The 22192-nt window shown below is 36.3% G+C and overlaps 1 protein-coding gene across 1 annotated transcript in view; it reads right to left on the bottom strand.

Annotated features, from left to right (window-relative positions):
• The window catches only part of NALCN (sodium leak channel, non-selective), a gene marked incomplete at its 3' end in the record, with an annotated part of 213114 nt that overhangs the window by 166148 nt on the left and 24774 nt on the right, over positions 1-22192 (bottom strand). The window contains exons 4-6 of the mRNA XM_023752477.1: positions 8891-8974; positions 7686-7825; positions 7467-7595 (exon numbers count right to left, since the gene is read on the bottom strand). Coding sequence (XP_023608245.1) covers positions 7467-7595; positions 7686-7825; positions 8891-8974 — 353 coding nt within the window. The remainder of the gene's footprint in view (positions 1-7466; positions 7596-7685; positions 7826-8890; positions 8975-22192) is intronic.

Raw genomic sequence — 22192 nt, 5'->3', positions numbered from 1 at the left:
CCTCAACAGGCTTCCATCCTTTTGGGATGGTCAAATGAAGCCATGGATCCACAATGGTAAGAACATGTAGCTACATTAAAAGTGAAGGCCAATCATATACCTTACAACGTGATCCCCCCATATTTCTAGTACCCACCTGGCACCATACATAGGTATTACAATATTATTGACATTTCCATGCTGTACTTTACATCACCAGGACTATTTTGTAACTATCAATTTGTACTTCTTAATTCCTTCACCTTTTTTTTACCCACTCATCCTTTTCCCCCCTCTCTCAACCATCAGTCGGTTTTCTGTATCTATGAGTCTGTTTCAATTTTTTTTATGCTATACACCTGAAACTAATATAATATTAGATGTAAACTGTAGTTGAAAAATAAAATAAAATAAATAAAAGGCTAAAAATAAATAAGTGAAGGCCAGGGAAGAATTGAGAGAGCTCCAAATCTCCTATCCCCAGAAGTCCTCAACCATGAAGTGCACTTACCCAGTCCAATCACTAGACCTAAAAATATGTGAGTCACTGAATGAATATAACTGAGATGATTGCTCTGCAGTTCCCGGAACACATGGACAACCTGCTTCTCTGCGAGAATAACAAGACACTCTAATTACCTTCGGTGATTCTTAGACATTCCCAGGTAAATAGACTTAAGGGAAGAGGAAGCTCAAGCAGCTGGCTGAAAGCTTAGCATTTCTTTGAAAACTTATGATTTATCTCTTTTTTTAAAAAAAATCTTTATTGTTGAGAGTATTACAGATGTCTCCCTTTTCCCCCCATTGCCTCCTTTCACCTGGCTCCTGCCCCACCCCAGGCCTTCACCACACTATTGTCTGTGTCCATGGGTAATGTATATATGCATATAAGACCTTTGGTTAATCTCTTCCCACCCCCTCTGCCTCACCTTTCTTCCTTCCAAGATTCATCAGTCTGTTCCATGTTTCCATGCTCAAGATTTATCTTTTAAAAAGCCATGCAAATTTTGTGTTCTACGCCAAAACGTATCTTTGAGAATTTAATTGTAAAACTAAGGTTTGAAATCACTGCTTACTAACCAGGTCAGGTTCTGACTAACTCAGCCCCATAAATACGAATCCACAGATGGAGCTTGATGTCTGCATATTTACCAAGTTCCCCGGGTGATTTTCTCTATCAAAGAGATCTTATCCTAGAAATGAATTCCAAAGATGTGGTAGTCATTGAATGTCATTGTGGCTTTGATGAAGGAGAGTTGGACGGGGGCAGGGAGCTGGCTGGTCCTATTGAACCTGAGATATCAAAACAATGTTACATATGATTTCTACAGGGACAATTACAGTAAACACTCCTGGGAGGGGCTGAATTGGCAGGGCTCCTCATTTCACATTCACATAGTACATTCAGAAGTTCCAATACATCATTTCAGAATTCAGTCCTAAAATAAGAAACCTGGACAACTTACTCATATGGCCCATTTAGAACTTCTTTCCTAAGCATGGGCTCCTTGTAACTGAACATTTTATTCAAATACTTTGGATACACGTGTTGAAGATCATTTTTGACCAAATTACAATTGAATGTTTACAAGCCTAGAAATTGGTGTCGTAGAGAACTGGACTTAAATTCTGCTTCTACCTCTGTTTCAGCATGAACATCTAATTTAACCTTATTGAGCTTCAATTACCTTGGCTGTAAGATACGAATGTAAAAAGAGAACATGACTTATTAGGCTTTTATGAGTATTAAATAAGAAAATAACCTATATCAATTGTTCAATAAAGTTTATTTAACACTTGTAATAAATAAGAAACTTATGATCTTACTAGTAGCCCTGTGCATGAATTCATGCACCAGTAGCTTGCTGCCACCCTCCTGTAGCTCCCACCATCCCTCCTCCCCACTGCCCCCCTCATAGCTTGCTGCCCTGCCCCTCCTGTTGCTCTCCACTGCCCACTTGTGGCTCGCTGCCCCACTCTCCTGCTGATCAATGATCCCGTTGTTACATGGTCAGTCATTACGTAGCGACCATTTGCATATTACATCTTTATTATATAGGATTATATTTTTCTTTTGGGGGTAAGCAAACATAAGATTAAAAAAAGGGTTATATTGTACTTGATCAAAAAAATCACTTTTAGAACCCTTTTCAAGCTGTAGGGTTTTCTTTTATTACTTAAGACTAGGAAATGTTTTACTATTTTGGTGGAAATCAAACTGGTATTAATTTTATGTGGGAATTAGGATTATTCTGAAATATTTTGGTATGCTTGTTATTATTTTTTAATTATCACATTGAAAGTCTGATTTCATTGGTGATTCAGGTGGTCCACATACTTGAGATGGATATACACAACAATTTTTAAAAAGATATATGGAGTAATACAATATGTTACATATCACTATTTCATAGATTCAGATGAGACTGAATCCCCTAGAATATCACATCTACATAGTGATAGAAAAATTAAAAATAGAAAAAGTGGAACATAGAATATTAAATTTTAATTAATGGACATGATCAAGAAAGAATTTTGTAGGATACATAAAATTGTAAGTGCCTCAAATTCATGCAAAGGTCGTGAAATCTTGATTTATATTTAAACTTCCTTTGAAAGGTGAAGAGCAAAAATGTAATATGCATATTAATTTTCTCTATGACACACATTATAAAAAGTTTATGCATGTGCATGTTGATCTGTATGTGCATTAGAATATTGCAGAAATTGCTCAACTGGCTGAATAAACATGGAATTGGAAATTAGATATGAGTTCAAATCCTGGCTCTCTCACTTAGAACATGGACACATATTATTTAACCACTTTGGGACTGTGTCCTCATATGAAAAATGGAGGGAATAATTCCTTTCAGACTGTTCCAAAAATCATTTATATAAGCAAAATAAGCTAAGATATAATAGATTCTCTACAAATGTTTCTACTAATTAGAAATCTACATGCACCATCAGAGTATTTTCACTTCTTAAATATTTTAAAGAAAATGTTTCCAATATGCATTTATCAAAACTTGTTCTTATGTTTCCCACTTGGCAGATATCTCTGCATGAATCCTGGAAGTTAAATGTAGCAATTTCGCTCTTCACCTTTCAAAGGAAGTTTAAATATAAATCAAGATTTCATAGACCTTTGCATGAATTTGAGGCATTTACGATTTTATGCACCCTACAACATTCTTTCTTGATAATGTTCATTAATTAAAATTTAGTATTCAATGTTCCACTGTCTCTATTTTTAATTCTCCTGACCTTTCCATTAAAAAACCCCTCATTATTTTGTAAACATAATTTATAAGACAATAATTTATTTATTTTCAAGTTATCCCTAAAGAGTAAACTTAAGTTTTATTTGGATCAGAAATAGAAAACTCCCCAAAAACAACATTATATTTTCTCTAGTCCAAGTCTTAGTGATTTTATAAAATAACAACAAGCCCTATAAGCTGCCCCTGGGCAGGGTGATCATAGTGTTTTGTCTATACTGAGACTCTCCTGAGATGAAAAAGGAAACTATTAGTAATTAACCTGACACAATAGGGACGCATCAGTATTGTTCAGTGCATCTGTGACATATGGTTCCATACCTCGGGGACTTAAAGCTAATGGTCCAGCCATCACAAATATTTATCTGAACTTCTGGTTGAATTCTGTTCTTTGTATAGTAAAATTTTATATAGACTATCCTATGCTAAAAGTATTGAGTTATACTATATATACACTTTTGCATAGTAAAGGTTTACATACCTTAAAGTTTTTCTCATTATCTCACTCTTGGGAATAAGATTTTATTATTAGATATTCAGCCATGAGTAGGAATAATAATAAGGAATAATAATAAGGTGAAGTAAGACTTCATCTTTTCTATTTCACTACCAGCTCATTTTTGCACTTTCCTTTTTAGGGGAGACTTCTGCCATCACATTCGGTGTTTTGCACACCTGTTTCTGCCACAGGACATTGCTCTTTGCAGCTGTCTTTAGCTTATGAACTGCTTTACTTGTTCCATAATTTCTATGGGTCACCACTCATCATTAGAGAAGACTCTAAAGCTTTACTAATAATGCTTTTGAGGACATAGCTATGATTCCCCTCTGTCTGCTTCAAAAGATGTCAGCTCCATTTAAAAGCACAAGCATGTGTATTGTGTTGTTTCTTTATTAATCTTGTTTGCCTCACAGATTAAGCATAATCAATTCCAGAGGTGAGCTGTGGAATCCAGGATATATAGATGTCTGAACAGACACCTCTATGCCTGAAAATTCTCCCAATATTTGGGTATAGTGCATGCAAATCAATTAAGCAGCAATTGGAACTATTGTTAAAGGACAACAATTAAGAGAAATGAGGTCATGACACCACAGGCAAAACTGATCGCTGGACACAGAACCATCATACTGTAGCTTAACATCTAGCTCAGAGACATTGCTCTTTGCAACATCTAAGAAATTCTTAGAACAAAAGAAAAAAAAAGAAAAAATTTGGGAAATTTTTAATTGGAATTTTATGCATTTTATTTTTTGAGTGTTTTAAAAATAGGTAAATTGATGTCTGGGCTAGAAATAATAGTAAAATGGTATCAACAGTTTTTCTACTTATGAGTGGAACTTCAAAACTCAGCTACTACTAAACTGAAAATTAAAAGAAAAATGGTATAAATGACTGGTCCTTGAAATAAACCATCACACGTATGAAAAATTTTTAATGAACAACACTACTACCATGTGGCTAGTTATTCATTTTCTCCTCAACTAATAAACTAAGAATCACATACAAAGAAGGCAGAATATATGTGTGTGTACATAATGCTATTGGGCAGATTTTACAAATAAAAGAGAGAAAATGCAGACATTCCCTCATAACTGTTATGTCTCAAGTAACTGAAAATTCTGCCAACAGTTATGTAATTTTTCAAAGTGAACTCAACTTTTCGGATAATGAACTGGAGCTAATATTCAGAATACAAAAGGTCTTTTAATATTTTTTTCAAAGACATTTATTTCTTCATACTGAGTATTGTAAGGAGCTGTATGAAGAGTACTTAACTAAAGTCATTCAAGGGCTGTGAGTTCAGAGGTACTCATGTGTGTCTTCCCAATTGGTTTTATATTTTATGTGACAAAGTGTAGCTTGCCAGCATGATACCTGATCTTTTCATTGTGTTAACAAGTATTCAAATTCTCAGATTCTGACTTTTTTTTCAATGAAATGGTAAGTTTAAATCAGCCTCCTGTACTCATTGCTGCTATAACACAATTGCTTTCTTAGTCAGAAGCTTTCTCGGTTCTTCACCTTTATATCTATTGTCTACAACCCACACATCTTTTCCATCTTCACATTCATTCATGGAATAATCCAGACATATTCTACAGCCCACATACACTTAAAAAACACCTGCCTACAGGTATTATTCACACATTTGTCTCTTCTGCCGCTTGCGCAGTCAACTCCTTTACCACTTCCTTCAACTTTCCTACCCTGTGTTTGTACCATCTAATGCTTTTCTCTAATTTTAACATTGCTTTTCAATATTTTAACTATGTCTCCTTTGTCCCTTTAGCAACTTGCTTTTCTTTCTTTTTTTTTTATTCCCTCTTCTTTATCAATGTGCCATACTATTATTTGTCTAAATGTAATCTATCATCAACCATGCCTTCAGTAAATAGCTACCAGGTCGTTATTCTGTGCTAGGATACCAGGTACTGGCAATAAGAAAATGAATATTCTCCACTCTTTGCCGTATGTGTCCTCAATGACCTCACAGTGTCATGAAAAAAATAGAAAAAAAATTGCTATGGGTGCCAGCATGCTGGTTCTGGCAAGATGGGCGACATTAAATTCCACTCCCTCCACTACAAACAACAAGAACTGCTGGATAAATGATAACATTTAAAAATTTCTAGGCTCACAAGAAAGAAAAATACATTCCAAAATGTCAAAACATAAGAGGGAATTAATAACTAGGGAAGTATATGAGTTGACAAAAAAAGTGTTATGAATGAGAACTAAGTATCCAGTATCCAGTATCCAGGAGCTTGGATTTTAATGGCACATGAGGCAGAAGACAGGGGCCTGAGCCTGTAAGACTGGGAACTGGAATTGTGACCCTATGCATAAAGCCAGGTTGTAATTTCAATGAGTTTCAGAGAGTGATATTGATAAAGAGATAGTCAGATAGATCAATACAGCAAAATAGCAGCCAGAGCTACAGACCCAACCATAGACAGGAAATTCATAAATTACAAAGGTAGTATCAAATTCAGCAAGTAATAACACACAATAAATAGTGCTAGGACAACTGACTTGACCATATGAAGAAAATTCGATTTCGGCTTCACACTAAAACAATTCCAAACAGTTTTAGTAAGGTATACTGAAAATAAACTGTACATATAGGATGGGGTAAAAGTGGCTTACAGCTGTGAGCACACAAAACAGTTTATTCTTGTATTACTACTATTAATTATTGTGTTATTTTATATACAATTATAAACCTACTTTTGTCTCATCTAGTATTAAAAATGTACAGTTTGTGAAATCTACCACACATATGTATAGAAACATCATCAGGATAATAAACATACCGATCAATCTCAAAGGTTTGCTTGTGCCCCTTGGTAATTCCCTTTTCTATCCCAACCCTTATCTCCCAGGCAACCACTGATGTCCTTCCTATCATTGCAGATAAGCTTGCATTTTCTAAAATTTTATATAAATAAAACCACAAAATATGCGATCTTTTTCATCTGGCTTCATTCACTCAGCATAATTATTTTGAGATTCATCCAAGGTGTTGTTTACAACAATATCTCATACTACCTATTGCTATAGTGTTCGTTATGTGGATATAACTACAATTTGTTTAGAATGGAATGAATGGGCTATATAGTAGGTGTACGTTCAATTTTTAAGAAACTGGCCAATTGTTTTTCAAAGTAGTTATACCATTTTTCATCCCCTTCTTATTTTACTCTGATGGAATTCTGCCACACTGGGGAAAATTTATAAATGTATTCCTTAAATTTGCTTAATCCAGCTGGGCCATGTGGCTCATGGTTAAACATTGACCTATGAACCAGGAAGTCATGATTCCATTCCCAGTCCAGGCACATGCCCAGGTTGCAGGGCTGATCCCCAGTACGGGGCGTGCAGGAGGCAGCTGATCAATGATTCTCTCATCATTGATGTTTTTCTCTCTCTCCTTCACCTTCCTCTCTGAAAACAATAAAAATATATTTTAAAAAATAAATTTGCTTAATCTACTCTCCCAAGGGGTTAGATTTTTCAGTTTGGCTTGTCTTGAATACACGTGTTAAGAATTGGACAAAACAATTTCAAGGAAGCAGAGGATATAGAAGAGAGAACACATAAAAACTTCTAAAAATTTTAGATACCGAGCTTTTTCTCATGAGAATTGCAAAAATATCCTTGTTAATCACCTAGATTAAAATGCAGTTGGGAGATAAACTTACCCTGGTCTTGTGTCATTTACCACACAGTGATAGGTAAATGTTCCAAACATTTGAACTCCTAAAATTCCATAAAGAAGCAGAAAGAAAAGTAAGAAAATTGAAACACTCCATATTTGTTCTCCTGATCGCCTAGGGGGGAAAAAAACATAAAATAGGTAAAGCTTATTTTTAAAAAGTCATAAACTTCCTCCCCTTAACTTATGTGAAAGTAGTGCTTACTTTAGAATATTCGTAATTCTGGTCCTCGGTAGTTCAAATCGGAAATAAATTCGGAATGCTCGGATCATAATTAGTGGCCTTGGGATCCGCAACATGCCCCAAGGTGACATCTGATCAACTATATCAGCAATTTCAAATACCTGTAAATTTAAAGGTGAATAAACAAGTTTAGACTTTCTCTTAGCATGGTTTGTAGTGGTGACATATACAAACAGCATCAGGAGGTGCATCCTGTTCCCTAAACTTTGCCCTACATTTTTTTCTACTGAAATCAATTTTCTTTTGTGTATCGCTAGAAGCTACCGCTCTCTTAGGAGAAACAAATCATCAGCTAATGAAAGTGCCATCAATCTTCTTCATTTTCTTAATCTTGTATACTTCATCAAAGCACAGGTGTTATTACAAAAACAAGTGCCAACTTAGAATATAGTAAAAAGGGTGCTAAGTCTTCCTAACTAAGCATGTTCTTTGGTGAAACTTTTTGAATATTTAGAAAATGAAATAATGGAGACAGGATTAAAAGTATTATTAGAAAATGTGAAAAAATGTACCATTTACTAAGAGGTGAAGTAATAATTGGAAAATGTTTGTCAATCATACAATAGTTATTAAATGGAAAAGAACACATTACTATGCAGGATAAATTAGGCTGTTAGAGAGGTGAGCTTTGTAAAAACAAAGACGGCGTATCAATAAGCACTAGGATAAGTCTGCAGAATGAACTGTGAATTTATTTTTTCTGAATATTTTCATGAAGATTATAGTTACTTTAGTTAAATGCAAAATTAAGACTCATTGAATGCATGGGAATGAGTTCTACCATTTTCCAACAAAATTCCTCCTTTAGAACTTTTAAATATATGTACCCCTTTTCTTTTTTTGTACCCCATTTCTTTTTATTCCACAAATACTGAAATCTCACCCCATGTTCTTTCCTTACTTTTCATGAATATATTTGTATACCTGTTCAATAAAAAGCAATTTCTTATACTATTGATTTTCATTTCTTATTGAGAATTAATTCACAAATGTGATTGACAATGATTAAAATGTTAGTCTTTTTATTTATAAATTTTTAAAAATAATATAATGTTGTAGAAAAGTATACAGTGGCATTTTATATATATATGCTTTTATATATCTAGTTAGATTTTCAATGCAAATTTTGGAAACTACTCACTTGTAATTTAAAAGTTTTTAATTACCTGCAACACCAGTGAAACCCAAAGGAAAACGACCATAACTCCATCAAAAACACACCAGCGATCTCTTAAGTAGGCAGTATCCCCCTAAAAATAAATTTCACATGATGTTATCAGGCAAAAGGAATCATTTCAAAAAAATATCTGTGGAGGGAATAGTCAAGTGTTAATTCAGTAAAACCTACCCACAATTTTTATATTATAATTAAGCAGATTTTCAAAAAGAATACCTTTAGCACTTTAAATGACACTATGTATGAGGATAATAATTTGATTTATAAAACACAAGTAACTGCAGAAATTTGTATTAAAAATTTAAATGTATGCAAAGGGAAAACATCACAACTTTTTCTCTTAGCCACACAAATTCTATCGTTTAAGGAACCAAAGGCCATTCTACTCAATAGGCAGCTTGGTCCTAAACTGTCTTCCTAAAGAGCACACAATGGTCAGTGAAAAGGCCTATAAACCTGGGGATCAACAACCACCTGTAGAATATTAACCAGAACTTCACCTCAAGCCAAATTAAAAGTGAAGAAGAAGAAATTTGTCTTCATTTTCAAAGAATATATACATTGTCTTTAATTGGGATTATACATGTTAAAGAATGATACACAAGACATACTACTTTCATTTTTGAAGAGTGAATCTACTCTGACATTAGGATTCTTATTATTTAAAAAATTGAAATTTTAGAAAAATTTTCCTTTGGAATAATAAAACAAAAAACCCCATGAAGACAGAATTAAAAGCCTTGAATAGAAAGGCCTTTGCTTTCTTAGGAACATCCCACTAAGTCATTCCTTCTGCAGAATCCATGAAACTCTAGTCTGAATACCATCATACCTGTCATTACTGCCATGATTGCATCCACACAGAAAATAAAAACAGGGACATAATTCTAAGATTTTAAATAAAATGGTAAGATATATTGCAGGATATTTTAGAAAATAAAATAATTTTCAGAACCTTCCACCCTTAGTAACAAATAGGTTATCAAAGTTTCCCTGAGAAGTTTCCAGAAATATTTTATGCTGTTTGCAAAACTAAATGGTATGATAAATGACAAATGTAGTGGACACTGGGTAAACACCTGTTTTACATAAGAGGATGCATAAAGACTTTACTCAGGAAGCTATATAATCACACACACACACACACACACACACACACACACACACACACACCAATTTTGTGTAGAAAAACAGTTATGTACACAACTAGCTAATACATAGGCAAATAACTTATAATAAAGCTAAAAATATGGTTGGAGAGATAAAATTAATTTTATGGAGCCTTTAGAGAAAACAATGCTAGTTCCCAAATGAATGCACAAGTAATTTTATCAGTGGCAAGAGAATCAACCAAACGTGGTGTGTATTAAGAAGACACAAAAAAGATATGAAAGCAAACTCTGAGGCTTGGGGTCTGGGTAACTAGGAAGGCAATGACCCTATTAAATTACGTGCTTTGATCATTATGTGATGATTTAAACCTGATGAAGAGAAAAACTGCATTTCAGGATGCTGGTGGTTATATACACACAAGCACACACATTAAATAATTTAAGAATATTATATCTGTCTTCAGAACCTCACAAGGCATCTATTACCATAGGCATCATAGTTGCCTTGTATATTATGCAACTAACTGAAAATATAAATTAATTATCATCTACATATAATTTTCTCTGAGCCTAATTTTTATTAACATCCAAAAAATAATGGAATACAAATTAAAGTTGTGCTTTGAAGATTCCCTTGAATTGTTTAATACATAAACCAATTTTTTATTTGTTCATTCATTCATTCAATTCCTTCACGCCATGTATAGAACACTTCTATGCACTAGGCAGTGCTCAAGGCATTGGTGATAAAGGAGTGAAAAAAATAAACTGTTTTTATGTAACTTACATTCACAGTTAATTTTTTTAAAATGAAAATTATACAGTAAATGTTATGCAGAAAAATAAAAGTGTACATTTTCAAATTAACTTTTATTAAACAAATGTGTTACTTACTTGTATGTTAGGCAAAAAGAGAGAAAAATATATCGCTTCATCTTCATTTTAAGAACTAGGCATAGTAGTGATTGTTTAAAAACTACAAAGACACCCAAAAATGAAAACTGAAATTTTATGGGACTCAGCAGATAACTGTTTTAAAATAGGAACAATTAAAAGTAAATGTTATGAAGGAAATAGAATAATTATAGATCATTGGGTGCACAGGCACTCAAAAATAATGAGTTTATTTTTTCTCAACTGTATTATTTTACTTATTTTTTGTCATTGAAAAAATGTCATATGTAGTGTCACTACTATTAACCTCTTTTATTGCTCATAATCTGCTTTAATAATGAATTATATTCAATAAGATAGAAGCTGAGAGCTTCCATTATATTGAGGATTATTTAAAATGTAAAAAGTGAGGATAAACAGTGATGTTTTCTTGGGAGGGGAATGGAAGTGTCCAAGAGAGATATAGTTTTCACAGTCTATCCATACATATCTCTTGATTAATGATCATGTGTTCCATTTTTTAAATGGATTTTTCAAAATTAAATTTTTTAAAGGTGAACATTTTAGATTTAACAAACATCATTTTGCTAGTTGCCACAAATTAAGTTAAATTTGAAATATGTGGGCCTCACAAATTAAGAAAGGAAAGCTATCAATAAGAGAATTGGCTGAATTTTTACTTCATAGTTATTATATAAACCTGTTTGCTAAGGAAATTGATGTTGTAAATCTGACCCAACTATATAAAAGGACAGATTATTTTTTCCAGTTTTTATTTATTTTTTTAATTTCTTTATTAAGGTATTACATATTTGTCCTTATCCCCCTATTACCCCCCCGCAACACCCACTCATGCCCTCATCCCCCTGTTGTCTGTGTCCACTGGTTAGGCTTATATGCATGCATACAAGTCCTTTGGTTGATCTCTAGGACAGATTATTTTAAAACATTTCAGACACCATGGTAGGAATCCTGAGTAAAACAAAGCATGCAAGCACATTCTAATTTCAAATCACCTCCTGATATGAAAACTGGCTTAAAGAACCAAGATGGCAGTGTAGGCAAACGCCTGTACTCACTGACTCCCACAACCACATCAAAATTACAACTAAAATATAGAACAACCATCATCCAAAACCTTGAAAGCTGACTGAATGGAAGTCTTGCAACTAGAGAAGTAAAGAAGAAAGCATACAGAGACTGGTAGGAGGTGTGGAGCAGGCTGATCAGGCACCCACGTGTGCTGCTTTTTAATCGCCTTTTTAATTGGGAGGGAGATTGCCTCTGCAGAGGCTGCCCAGAGGAGCAAGGGGTCCCAGCCCCACACCAGACGCCCAGCCCAGGGTCCCAGAGGTGTGAAAAGAAGTCCCTATGAGCAGTAAGAACTATGGGCAGTAAAAACCAGTGGGGACTGGGGCTTAGTGACACACAGGCTGTTGGAGACCCAGCTGCTCCTCTTAAAAGGCCTGAACCATGAACTGAATTTACAAGCTCCCACCTCTTCTGAGCTCCAGTGCTGGCAAGGCTCTGGGTGACCCAGACACATACTAGGAGAAATTAGCCTGTCTGGCATCAGGGCAGGAACTCGGGTGGCTTTCTTCCAGATGGAGGTGTTCGCAGCAGTCATTGTTCCTGTTCTGGGACCTCATTGTAGGGTTGACTGGCAGCCATTTCTGTTTGCTCAGCCCTGGAGATTCTGCGACCCCACCCCACCCAATTTATAACCCCACTCAAGCTGTGTGCAGCTGCTTTTGCAAATGAATGGCCTATCCTTTCTCAGGCTAAAACCTGTCAAACAAGTTGCAGCTGGGTCATGGAGTCCCAAACCTATCAATAAAAGGCTCAAGACCCACACCAGCAGGAGCCTGCCTTGCTTCACAGCTGAGCCTCATCTGGACACTTCCAAACCGTATACAAAGAGAAGGCATCTGCGGATCTCTTTGTAGCTCCTGCTGGGTGGCCCTGGCAGTGGCTGACTTTGCAACCCCCTGGAGACCCACACCAAGACCCATAATTAAAATGCCAAGAGCAAAAGACAAAGAGAGAATCTTAAAAGCAGCAAAAGAAAAGCAGTTAGTTACCTACAAGGGAGTGCCTATACGACTGTCAGCTGATTTCTCAACAGAAACGATGCAGGCCAGAAGGGAGTGGCAAGAAATATTCAAAGTGATGAATAGCAAGAACCTACAACAAAGATTATAGTACCCAGCAAAACTATAATGTAGAATTGAAGGTCAGATAAAGAGCTTTAAAACAAGAAAAAGCTAAAGGAGTTCATCACCACCGAACCAGTATTATATGAAATGCTAAAGGGTATTCTTTAAGAAGAGGAAGAAAAAGAAAAAGATAAAAATAAAAAATATGAACAACAGCCCTAACCGGTTTGGCTCAGTGGATAGAGCATCGGCCTGAGGACTGAAAGGTCCCAGGTTTGATTCTGGTCAAGGGCATGTACCTTGGTTGTGGGCACATCCCCAGCAGGAGGTGTGCAGGAGGCAGCTGATCAATGTTTCTCTCTAATCAATGTTTCTAACTCTCTATCCCTCACCCTTCCTCTCTGTAAAAAATCAATAAAATATATTTTAAAAAATATGAACAATTGGCAACAAATACATATCTATCAACAACTGAATCTAAAAATAAATGAATAAAAAATCTGATGAACAGACTAAACTGATGAATGGAATAGAATCAGGGGCATGGAAATGGAACAGACTGACGATTCTCAGAGGCAAGGGGCCATTGGGGGGTGGGAAGAGTTTAGATAAAGATCTTGTATGGATATATGCATTACCTATGGACATAGACAATAGGGTAGCAAATGCCTGGGGTGGGTGGGTACTGGGTGGAGGGGAGCAATGGGGATTGAAAGGGCCCACAGGGCTCGGCAAGCCCAGGCACCGCGATAAGGCAGGGGCGGACTAGAGCCTCCCGGGCACGCCGGCCGGACCCGGGACCCGGCGCCCATGCACCCCGTGTCACCGGCCGCCACGCAGTACCACCGTGGGGGCCCGGAGGACGCGCGCCGCTCTGAGACCCGCCGGGCGCGGGCACCCCGAGGCCCGGACCCCAACAGCCTGGCGCCTTCCGGAGCTGGCGGCCCCGCGCTGGGCCCATCCGGAGCCGCCCCCGGGGAGCCGGGAGAGGTGGACAAGTTCAAGGCGAAGTTCCTGACCGCCTGGAACAACATCAAGTACGGTTGGACAGTCAAAAGCCGGACGAGCTTCAGCAAGATTTCCAGCGTCCACCTCTGTGGCCGCTGAAAGGGCGAGATCTCAAACCTGTGGACACTCGGCCCCCGCCCTTCCCCGCATTCTCAGTGAAGGGGCGGGGACTGCGCCCTCCATCTTACCCTAGGTCCTCCATTTTTGGGCAGGGCCATGTGCTCGGCAAAGGCTTCTTCCCGGAAGAAGCCTCTGCTAGCCACACCCAGGATTTCTCTGGACTAACCAATGATAATCAAGGGAAGTGCACACCATCACTATGACCACATCCTGTGTAATGAGACACCGACTCGCGCCTGGCCAATCGGCGGGGCCCACAGTCCCCTCTCCCGCCCTTACTCCACCCTCCTATAAAACTCCTGGTCCCATCAGGTTTCTCCCTCTCTGCCACTTGCTGCTGCATCAGTAAGGAGGGTAGGGGAGCCAAACCCGGGTTTGAAATAAAGGACTCTTTGCTTTTGCATCAGACTGGCTGGCTCCCTGGTGGGCTCTTGGGAATCTTGAAATCTGGGCATAACAGGGATCAGGGGGAAAAGAGGGACATCTATAATAATCTCAACAATAAAGATTTAAAAAAACACAAGAAAACGGACTTAGCAAAATTTCTGCTATACAACATAGAAAACTATTTTTAAGTTAGGAAGTAATTTCAGTTGCTTTGTTTAGAGTGTTTTCTGCTTTAGACTTTCCAGATATTCATAGTGGCATTTACCTGTAGCCAACAAGACCACCACACACTGGGTCAAATATGACTGGCTTCTTATTTTTTTGGTAAAATATGTGAAATAATCCACTGAGCATATAATTTCCATATTATTTTGGGGTTCATGTTCCCAAGAGTCATTCAATATTTATAAAAATCTTTAATAAGCAGTGTTAGAGTCCTGGAATACAAAGACCAAGAACACTCAGATTTTCCCCATCTTTTTTTTATTTATAACCTTTTGCTCTTTAGTGTTCATTGTTTGTCTTCCTAAAAAGTCTCCCAAGTCTGCACCAATTTTTTCCTCTAGACACTTATCTGACCACAGCATATAAGATCAATGCTTTAATTTACACATCATGTAACAACTGGCAACTGAGTTCATGTATATAAATAATGCAATTATTGTGTAATTTACAGAACAGTCCTTTGAAATCCCCATTTGATGACTTAATTATTTATCTTTTAATCATTTCAACTTATCATATGTAATTATGAAGTTTGGGTTTCCTACCTAACTCTTCTCTAAACATATTTTTTTGAGTTGCATTTTTTAAAAAGTTTACACTCCATGGTAAATGTTTCAGTCTGTTCTGAAAATTAGTTATCACCTTGAGACTTTGAACAATTTCAGAAGCTATTCCCAGCACCTAGCACAGCATGTGACATACGACACGTTAAATGAATTATTAGGTAAGCACATGAAACCTGTCTTTAAAGAGGTTCTGTAGATTACAATGCATTCAGTAAAGAGTCAATTAGTGTGCTTCATGAAGGCACCCATTCATCCATTCATTAATTGAAACTCCTGGCAGAAAGAAAGATTTTTATACTTCCTTTAAAGGTAGCATCTTAAAATTAAGCCCCTTTTCCTATGTGATCATGAAAGATCACATATAGAATTATGAGATAACTTTTGGAAATTTCCTGGGTTATAGTGTGAATAAGCAGAGGGTGCATGCCATGCAAATAGGGATTAGGTCATGTTTATATAATTTGTGCATTATATGGTAATTGTAAATGTGATTGATTTAAAATTGAGATTGTATTAAACATTATACATAATTACTAAGGCTCCATAAGTCTAAAATATCTTTTTAATCAATAAAATACAGACTTTTAAAGCTGGTACTGTGAAATATAACCTCATATTACATTTTGTGTCTGACACATTCATCAAATTTACTCTTTTTTCAATTTGCATGCTTAAGGACTCAACCATAACTGGTTAAAGGTTGCTATGATTCCATTTAAAGTTAGGTCCAGATCCTTTTAAAATCCTACTGTATTAGTGCCTGAGTTATAATATTTGCAAATAATAAATTGTCCTTTATACCTGCTTCCAAAATATGCAATCAGAATAACATACATGAATGCCCAGTGGTACTCTAGAATTTTTAACACCTCAAATAGGAAAGAAAGGTTTAATTTGTTGGTTGTATTAACAGGAAATGGAGGGCAGAGAGTGCTTGAGCTATGGGCAAAAATCAGCATGCTGGTGCTGGGAGATGAGTTATTCAAGAGCTGACTGTCAATTTTTATAAAGGCAAACACTCAAAGGCTGCCAATTATACAGTATAAGAGAGGAACTTAAATTGCCGTGCAAGTATTTAACAAGCAGAGAAACAAGCGCATTCACCTGAGGACATTTATAGGGAAGTAGTTTGCAGTTTACAAAATGATATGCACTGGTACAGTTTCATGAGCGAATGATTTATGGTTCTGAGTTCCCAGGGCCCATCTGTCACTGTGTCTTAGCATTATTATTTATTACTTCAACAGTGCTCAGTGGATGCATGTGACTTTTACCTAGGTCTCTTGCCAGATGGAAAATAGACAAACTGAGAATTGTTTGAAAAATTCACAGTCTGCAACACATCCGATGCTGTGCAGCATCACAAACATATATCTTCCAAATGGTTTATTTTTGCCTCTCTAAGGGATTTAGGGAGCTAGAATGCTTCTCAGAGCAGGAATTAGTTGGGGAGGTAATTATAAAAAAATTATTGGAGAGTGGGAATTACTTGGAGGGTACCTTCAAGCTTGAGAAACATTATAATATGTGAAATCCTTAAAAAAGTACATCCCTTTTAACAAAAATTGTTAAAGACATTTCTTGACAGAAGCTTCAATTTTTCTCTTCTGTTGTGCATCAAATATGTTACCTCCACAGTGAACTTCTCAAATACAAATCCAATCTTGTCACTCTCAGGTTTGAATACCCCATGCATCTTCACTGACCACCGAATGAAGTCTGAGCTCTTTGCAGGGCATGCAAGCTCTGCACGGTGCAGCCAGGCCTGCCTTCACAGAATCCTCTCCAGCTGCTCCCTGTGCACCCCCCATCTGCTACCCCTGACTACTCAGAGGTCTCCAAAGCACCAGGCTGTTCCATGCTGTTGTGTCTCGGAGTATTCCTTTTCTCTCTCTGTGAAATTCTTTACGTCCATGCCCCATTGCCTGTGTCATGGACCACACTGACTCATCCTTCAAGACATTCACATTCCTCTTTCTTCAAGACTTGTATGATATTCCCCAAGCAGAATTTTTCATTATTTTTTGTGCTCTCTCCCCACATCCCCTTTTACCCACAATTATAGCATTTTCACAAAACACTAAAGGTTTATCTCTCACTGTCTGAATTCTCATTATACAAATAACAACTATTTATAGTTGCAAAAACATTTGCCCCTAAATCACTATGTATCTAGATCAGCCGTGGGCAAACTACGGCCCGCAGGCCAGATCCGTTTGAAATGAATAAAACTAAAAAAAAATAAAGACCGTACCCTTTTATGTAATGATGTTTACTTTGAATTTATATTAGTTCACACAAACACTCCATCCATGCTTTTGTTCCGGCCCTCCGGTCCAGTTTAAGAACCCATTGTGGCCCTCGAGTCAAAAAGTTTGCCCACCCCTGATCTAGATTCACTCTAAGGAAACTGCACAGGTGCCAGTGGAAACATTTAAGTTGTCCATGAACCCTGCAAGAGATATGGTGTGCCAAATACAGGTAAAGCTCTGTCGTGCTTTTGGTCTAAACCTTGTCTGGCTTGTTTATCTACTTATCAGTGGATAAGTGTGAAGTGCATCACTACTTTCCTCTTCTCATTTTTCCCTTGATATACAGCCTTTCACGGGACCCAAGATTTGAATCTACCAATCCCAGTCAGTTTGCTCACATTTCACCAATTTAAAGACATACTCTCCCCTCCCCCAAACACAATTTAACATTTCTGAATGAATTTAGAATGCATCTTATAATTGATGCATCAATTACAATCTTACAGTCTACCATCAAGGTGTAATTAGCATCATTTTTTCTTTCTTAAGGACCAGTAAAGTGATGCTTTATCTTACAATTGATGACCGATGACCTCATAGATTCAATGAAATACCATAGATAGTACTTTAACATTATTTCTCTGCCTATTTATTTAAGAGCACACGTTGCTGTTTTGGTAGGGTGCGTACAAAACATCCACTACTGACTTGAATAAGTACAGATAATTGAACGATGGGTGTTTAAATGCTGTTTATTACAAAGACATAAACAGGTGGATAGTTATCTAAGTTAGAAAGCAGTTTAGTGATATTTGGAGATATTGGTTGGGGTTGCTGTAATGCATTCGTTTGCCCATTTAAAAGAATGGAAAACAGGCTCTTGTTTTCTGAAAACATACTATCCAACATAATTTCAGGAACAGATTGCATGCAGAAAATGAGAAGTGCCTGCATGTGCTTTACAAGCCAGTTCCCACAGTGGGCCAGGCTTTCTCTGAGGACAGGGGCTCTGCTCTCTTTTGTCCCTCCTCCTGGGGCACTTACAAGATTATCTAAGTGCTCAATCAATGTTTACTAAATTATTGGAAATTATAGTTGGGCTTAAGATGATAACTCTCTCTTATATTTATATTATAGTTATAACCTAAATAAATTAAAATCTTAATGTCTAATATTTAAATTTATAGTTTTATATATGTGGCGAACCACTAGGTCAAAACATTAGTGGGCAATACTTGAAAGCCACAACTTCAGAACTTTTGTTTTGAAAAATAAAGCTTCTAGGTTTGGTTTGTTGCAGATAATTTTATAAACTAGGTATTATTAGATCACATTACTTTAAGCATTAGGTATGAATTTTATATCTACCATAACATTGCCAAAACTAGCTGGTTATAATTTTAAAGACTTTCTAAAATGCTGGTTGGGCAATACACTGACTTGCTTCTATAAATATTTGATTATGGACTAGTATAGTTCATGCATGGAAAAATTCTTCCAAAAATAAAAAAGCAGCATTTCCCAAATCTCCAACATATGTGTACATTGACTCACTTATACTCTTCCGCACCGAAGACATATGGCATACTGGAGTTGCTTGCTTAATAACTAAATCTCACTGTTAAAGATATTTTAGCTGAAAATCAGTGTACAAGGGTGCACAAAAGTAGGTTTACAGTTGTGAGTATGCAAAACAGTTTAATCTTGTATTTTTATATATTGATTATTGTATTATTTCCCCTACAAATAAATATAGACCTGCTTTTGCCCACCCCTGTGTAATAAACATTTACCATTTGAACATTGAAAATACACAGCTCTGTTCCAAACAATGTGAAACATGTTAAAAGTAACCTGATGTGTAAATAGAATAACGTACATCTATATATTCATAATGTTGCTATCTATATTATAAAAACCCAGTGGCCCTAACGCCATAACGACCAAAGACTGGCGCAGGTGGGCGAGGCTGCACAATTTCACGCGCTGGGCTTCTAATATATATGTCATATAAGTGAACACAGTACATATTTGCAAATCATTCTGGGTAAAGAGGCAAAAAATGAGTGAGAAGTAAAAAATAGTGCTGCTGACAACTGAATGAAGGTAGAAAAGCATAGAAATATCTCAAAAAATGTTCTTTAGTAGTCAGGTGTTAAATAAAGGTTTAAAACTTAGACTAAGATTAACTGATAAGAGCACAGTAACTCAATCTTGGGTAAAATGAGGTCCACTAAAAAAAAGAGCCCCTATGTGAGATAATGTATTTTATTGTGTAGTAACTTAAATATCTACACATGTACATTATTTCTCATGCAATTATAAAACCAAAACAAATTTACAGATACAAAGATACAAAGCCAATAGCATTTAAATTGGCTTTGACAAATGAATTTTTTGCTAAAAATAAATCTGACTAAAAGTGTAAGTTTTTTCTCAGTTTTACTGTAAGTTGACAACTAATACTGTATATATTTAAGATGTGCAACTTGACAATTTGATATACATATATCTCAATATGAAAATATCAATCAATAAATAACCTGATTTTTAAAAAGGCCAAAAGACCTAAATAGATTATTCAAAAGAAGACATACAAATGACCAACAAGTAAATGAAAAGTATATGCTCAACTTCACTAATCATCAGGCAAATAAAAAAACAAAACAAAATGAGATACCACCTCACACCTGTTAAACAAAAGATGTTAAGTCGTGGTAAGAATGTAGAGAAAGAGGTACCCTTGAATGCTGTTGGTGAGAATGTAAATTGGTACAGCCACTACGGAAAAGAATATGGAGCTTCCTAAAAATTAAAAATAGAACTACTTTATGATCCAGCAACCCCACTTTTGAGAAAGTAAGTTAACTTTTAAATACAAGCATGTAATCTCAAGTCAATGTACTCTTTCATCTGTGTTAACATTCATGTTAATAGAAGTATGTGGTACAAAAAAGATATCAATAAAGTTATAACATTTGGGGGAAGGCCACAATGGTGAAAATTCAATGAGATGATACATTTCAAGCTGGTTCAGGACCTCATATTTAAGCATATTTGACCAAAATCTCAGCCAGTATTTAAACATTGAATACCAGTTTTAATGAGATATGAAGCTGTGCTGGTTATTTCAAGATAATGTTAGCAATACCATCTTGTTAAAATCTGCATTAGTTTTGTATTTAATCCAATCATACCAGAATGGAAAATAGAAAAATTATATCTAACGTTAATTTTTAATTTTTAAGTCTTACAGATTGAAAATAAATCAAAATTCAGTTTTAGTAAATAACTTATCCAAATGTTGATGAACACCAGAAAATACTGAAAATGGCTCATTTACAGCACTTTGAAAACAACCTGGTCATAAATCAAGTTTTTTCTTTTGAACAAATGCTTTGGCTTCTATTATTTAAACTATTAAAACCTCTGCTCATTCAGTGTTCTGTTCACTTGGAATGAATATATAATTTATGTATCAAGTCTGCCTCTGCTCTTTTATCCTTGACTATGACAACTAAAGCAATGCCTACTGTCATTTTCATGATGTGAAATCCAAGTCTTAATTTATTAAATAACTTAAGAAACAGACTTTTATTCTAGGAAAATGTCATGCCTTTGTTCATTCAAGTTAGAATCTCATGTGAGTCCACACATGGTATTTCAATCCCAAAGTGCCCCACCCAGAACATTCAGAGACTGCCACGGCCTGAGTGACCAATACACACAAGGCCAAGGTCAACCAAGGTCCTCTGGGGAATCCAAGAATTCAAAATAAGGCTAGGCTATGCTGGAGAGTAAAGTTATAGTCACTTAAAAGATATCTCTAGCACTCTCACCAGAACAAATTTCCCCCAAGCTAACGTCCTGGTTTAGCTACCAATTTGTGAAACTTGGCCATATCTAAACCTAATGCTTAGAATAACCAGCATACCACTTGTGGAAGACCCAGACAATGTTGGAATTGTGCTGAAATCCATTGATTGAGGCATGGTGGATGCCTACTGTTCCCATGAATGAACATGTTTGCAGTGGATTATGTATCACAACTCATAGCCACACAGCATTTCCTGGGGCCTATGCTTACTGCGCTCATGACTGCCTTTTGGGGAGTCTCTGAGTTTACTGGTTTCTTGGTAATTGCATGAGGTTTGTTGTGGCTTTGGTGGTTCCTTTCAAATTAAGTCCTATACTGAATTGAATTTTTTTCTTTTGTATTACTACCCCAATTTTCTAGAGTCACCCAAAAAACTTCAAAAAAACTTTTTCAAAGCTACTTACAACCAGCTGGCCATTCAAATGGCTAGCTGAAACTAATTGAGTAGTGAGGTGAAGAGTGTCCCCCTAAACTCTATGTCCATTCAAAACATTAGTATGCAACCTTATTTAAAAACTAGAGGCCTGATGCACAAAATCCGTGCAAGGGGCTCGGCCCTTGCAGCCCTGGCTGCCTCGGCTGGCCCTCGCAGCCCCAGCTTCATCTGAAAGGTCGTCTGGATGGCTGTTCTGCTGTTCGGTCTAATTAGCATATTAACTCTTTATTATATAGGACTAGAGGCCCGGTGCACGAA

Source organism: Myotis lucifugus, unplaced genomic scaffold (assembly GCF_000147115.1).
Source record: "Myotis lucifugus unplaced genomic scaffold, Myoluc2.0 scaffold_33, whole genome shotgun sequence".
NCBI lineage: Eukaryota > Metazoa > Chordata > Mammalia > Chiroptera > Vespertilionidae > Myotis > Myotis lucifugus.
The sequence above is the reverse complement of the archived record's forward strand: the minus strand, read 5'-3'. Positions and strand labels throughout refer to the sequence as shown.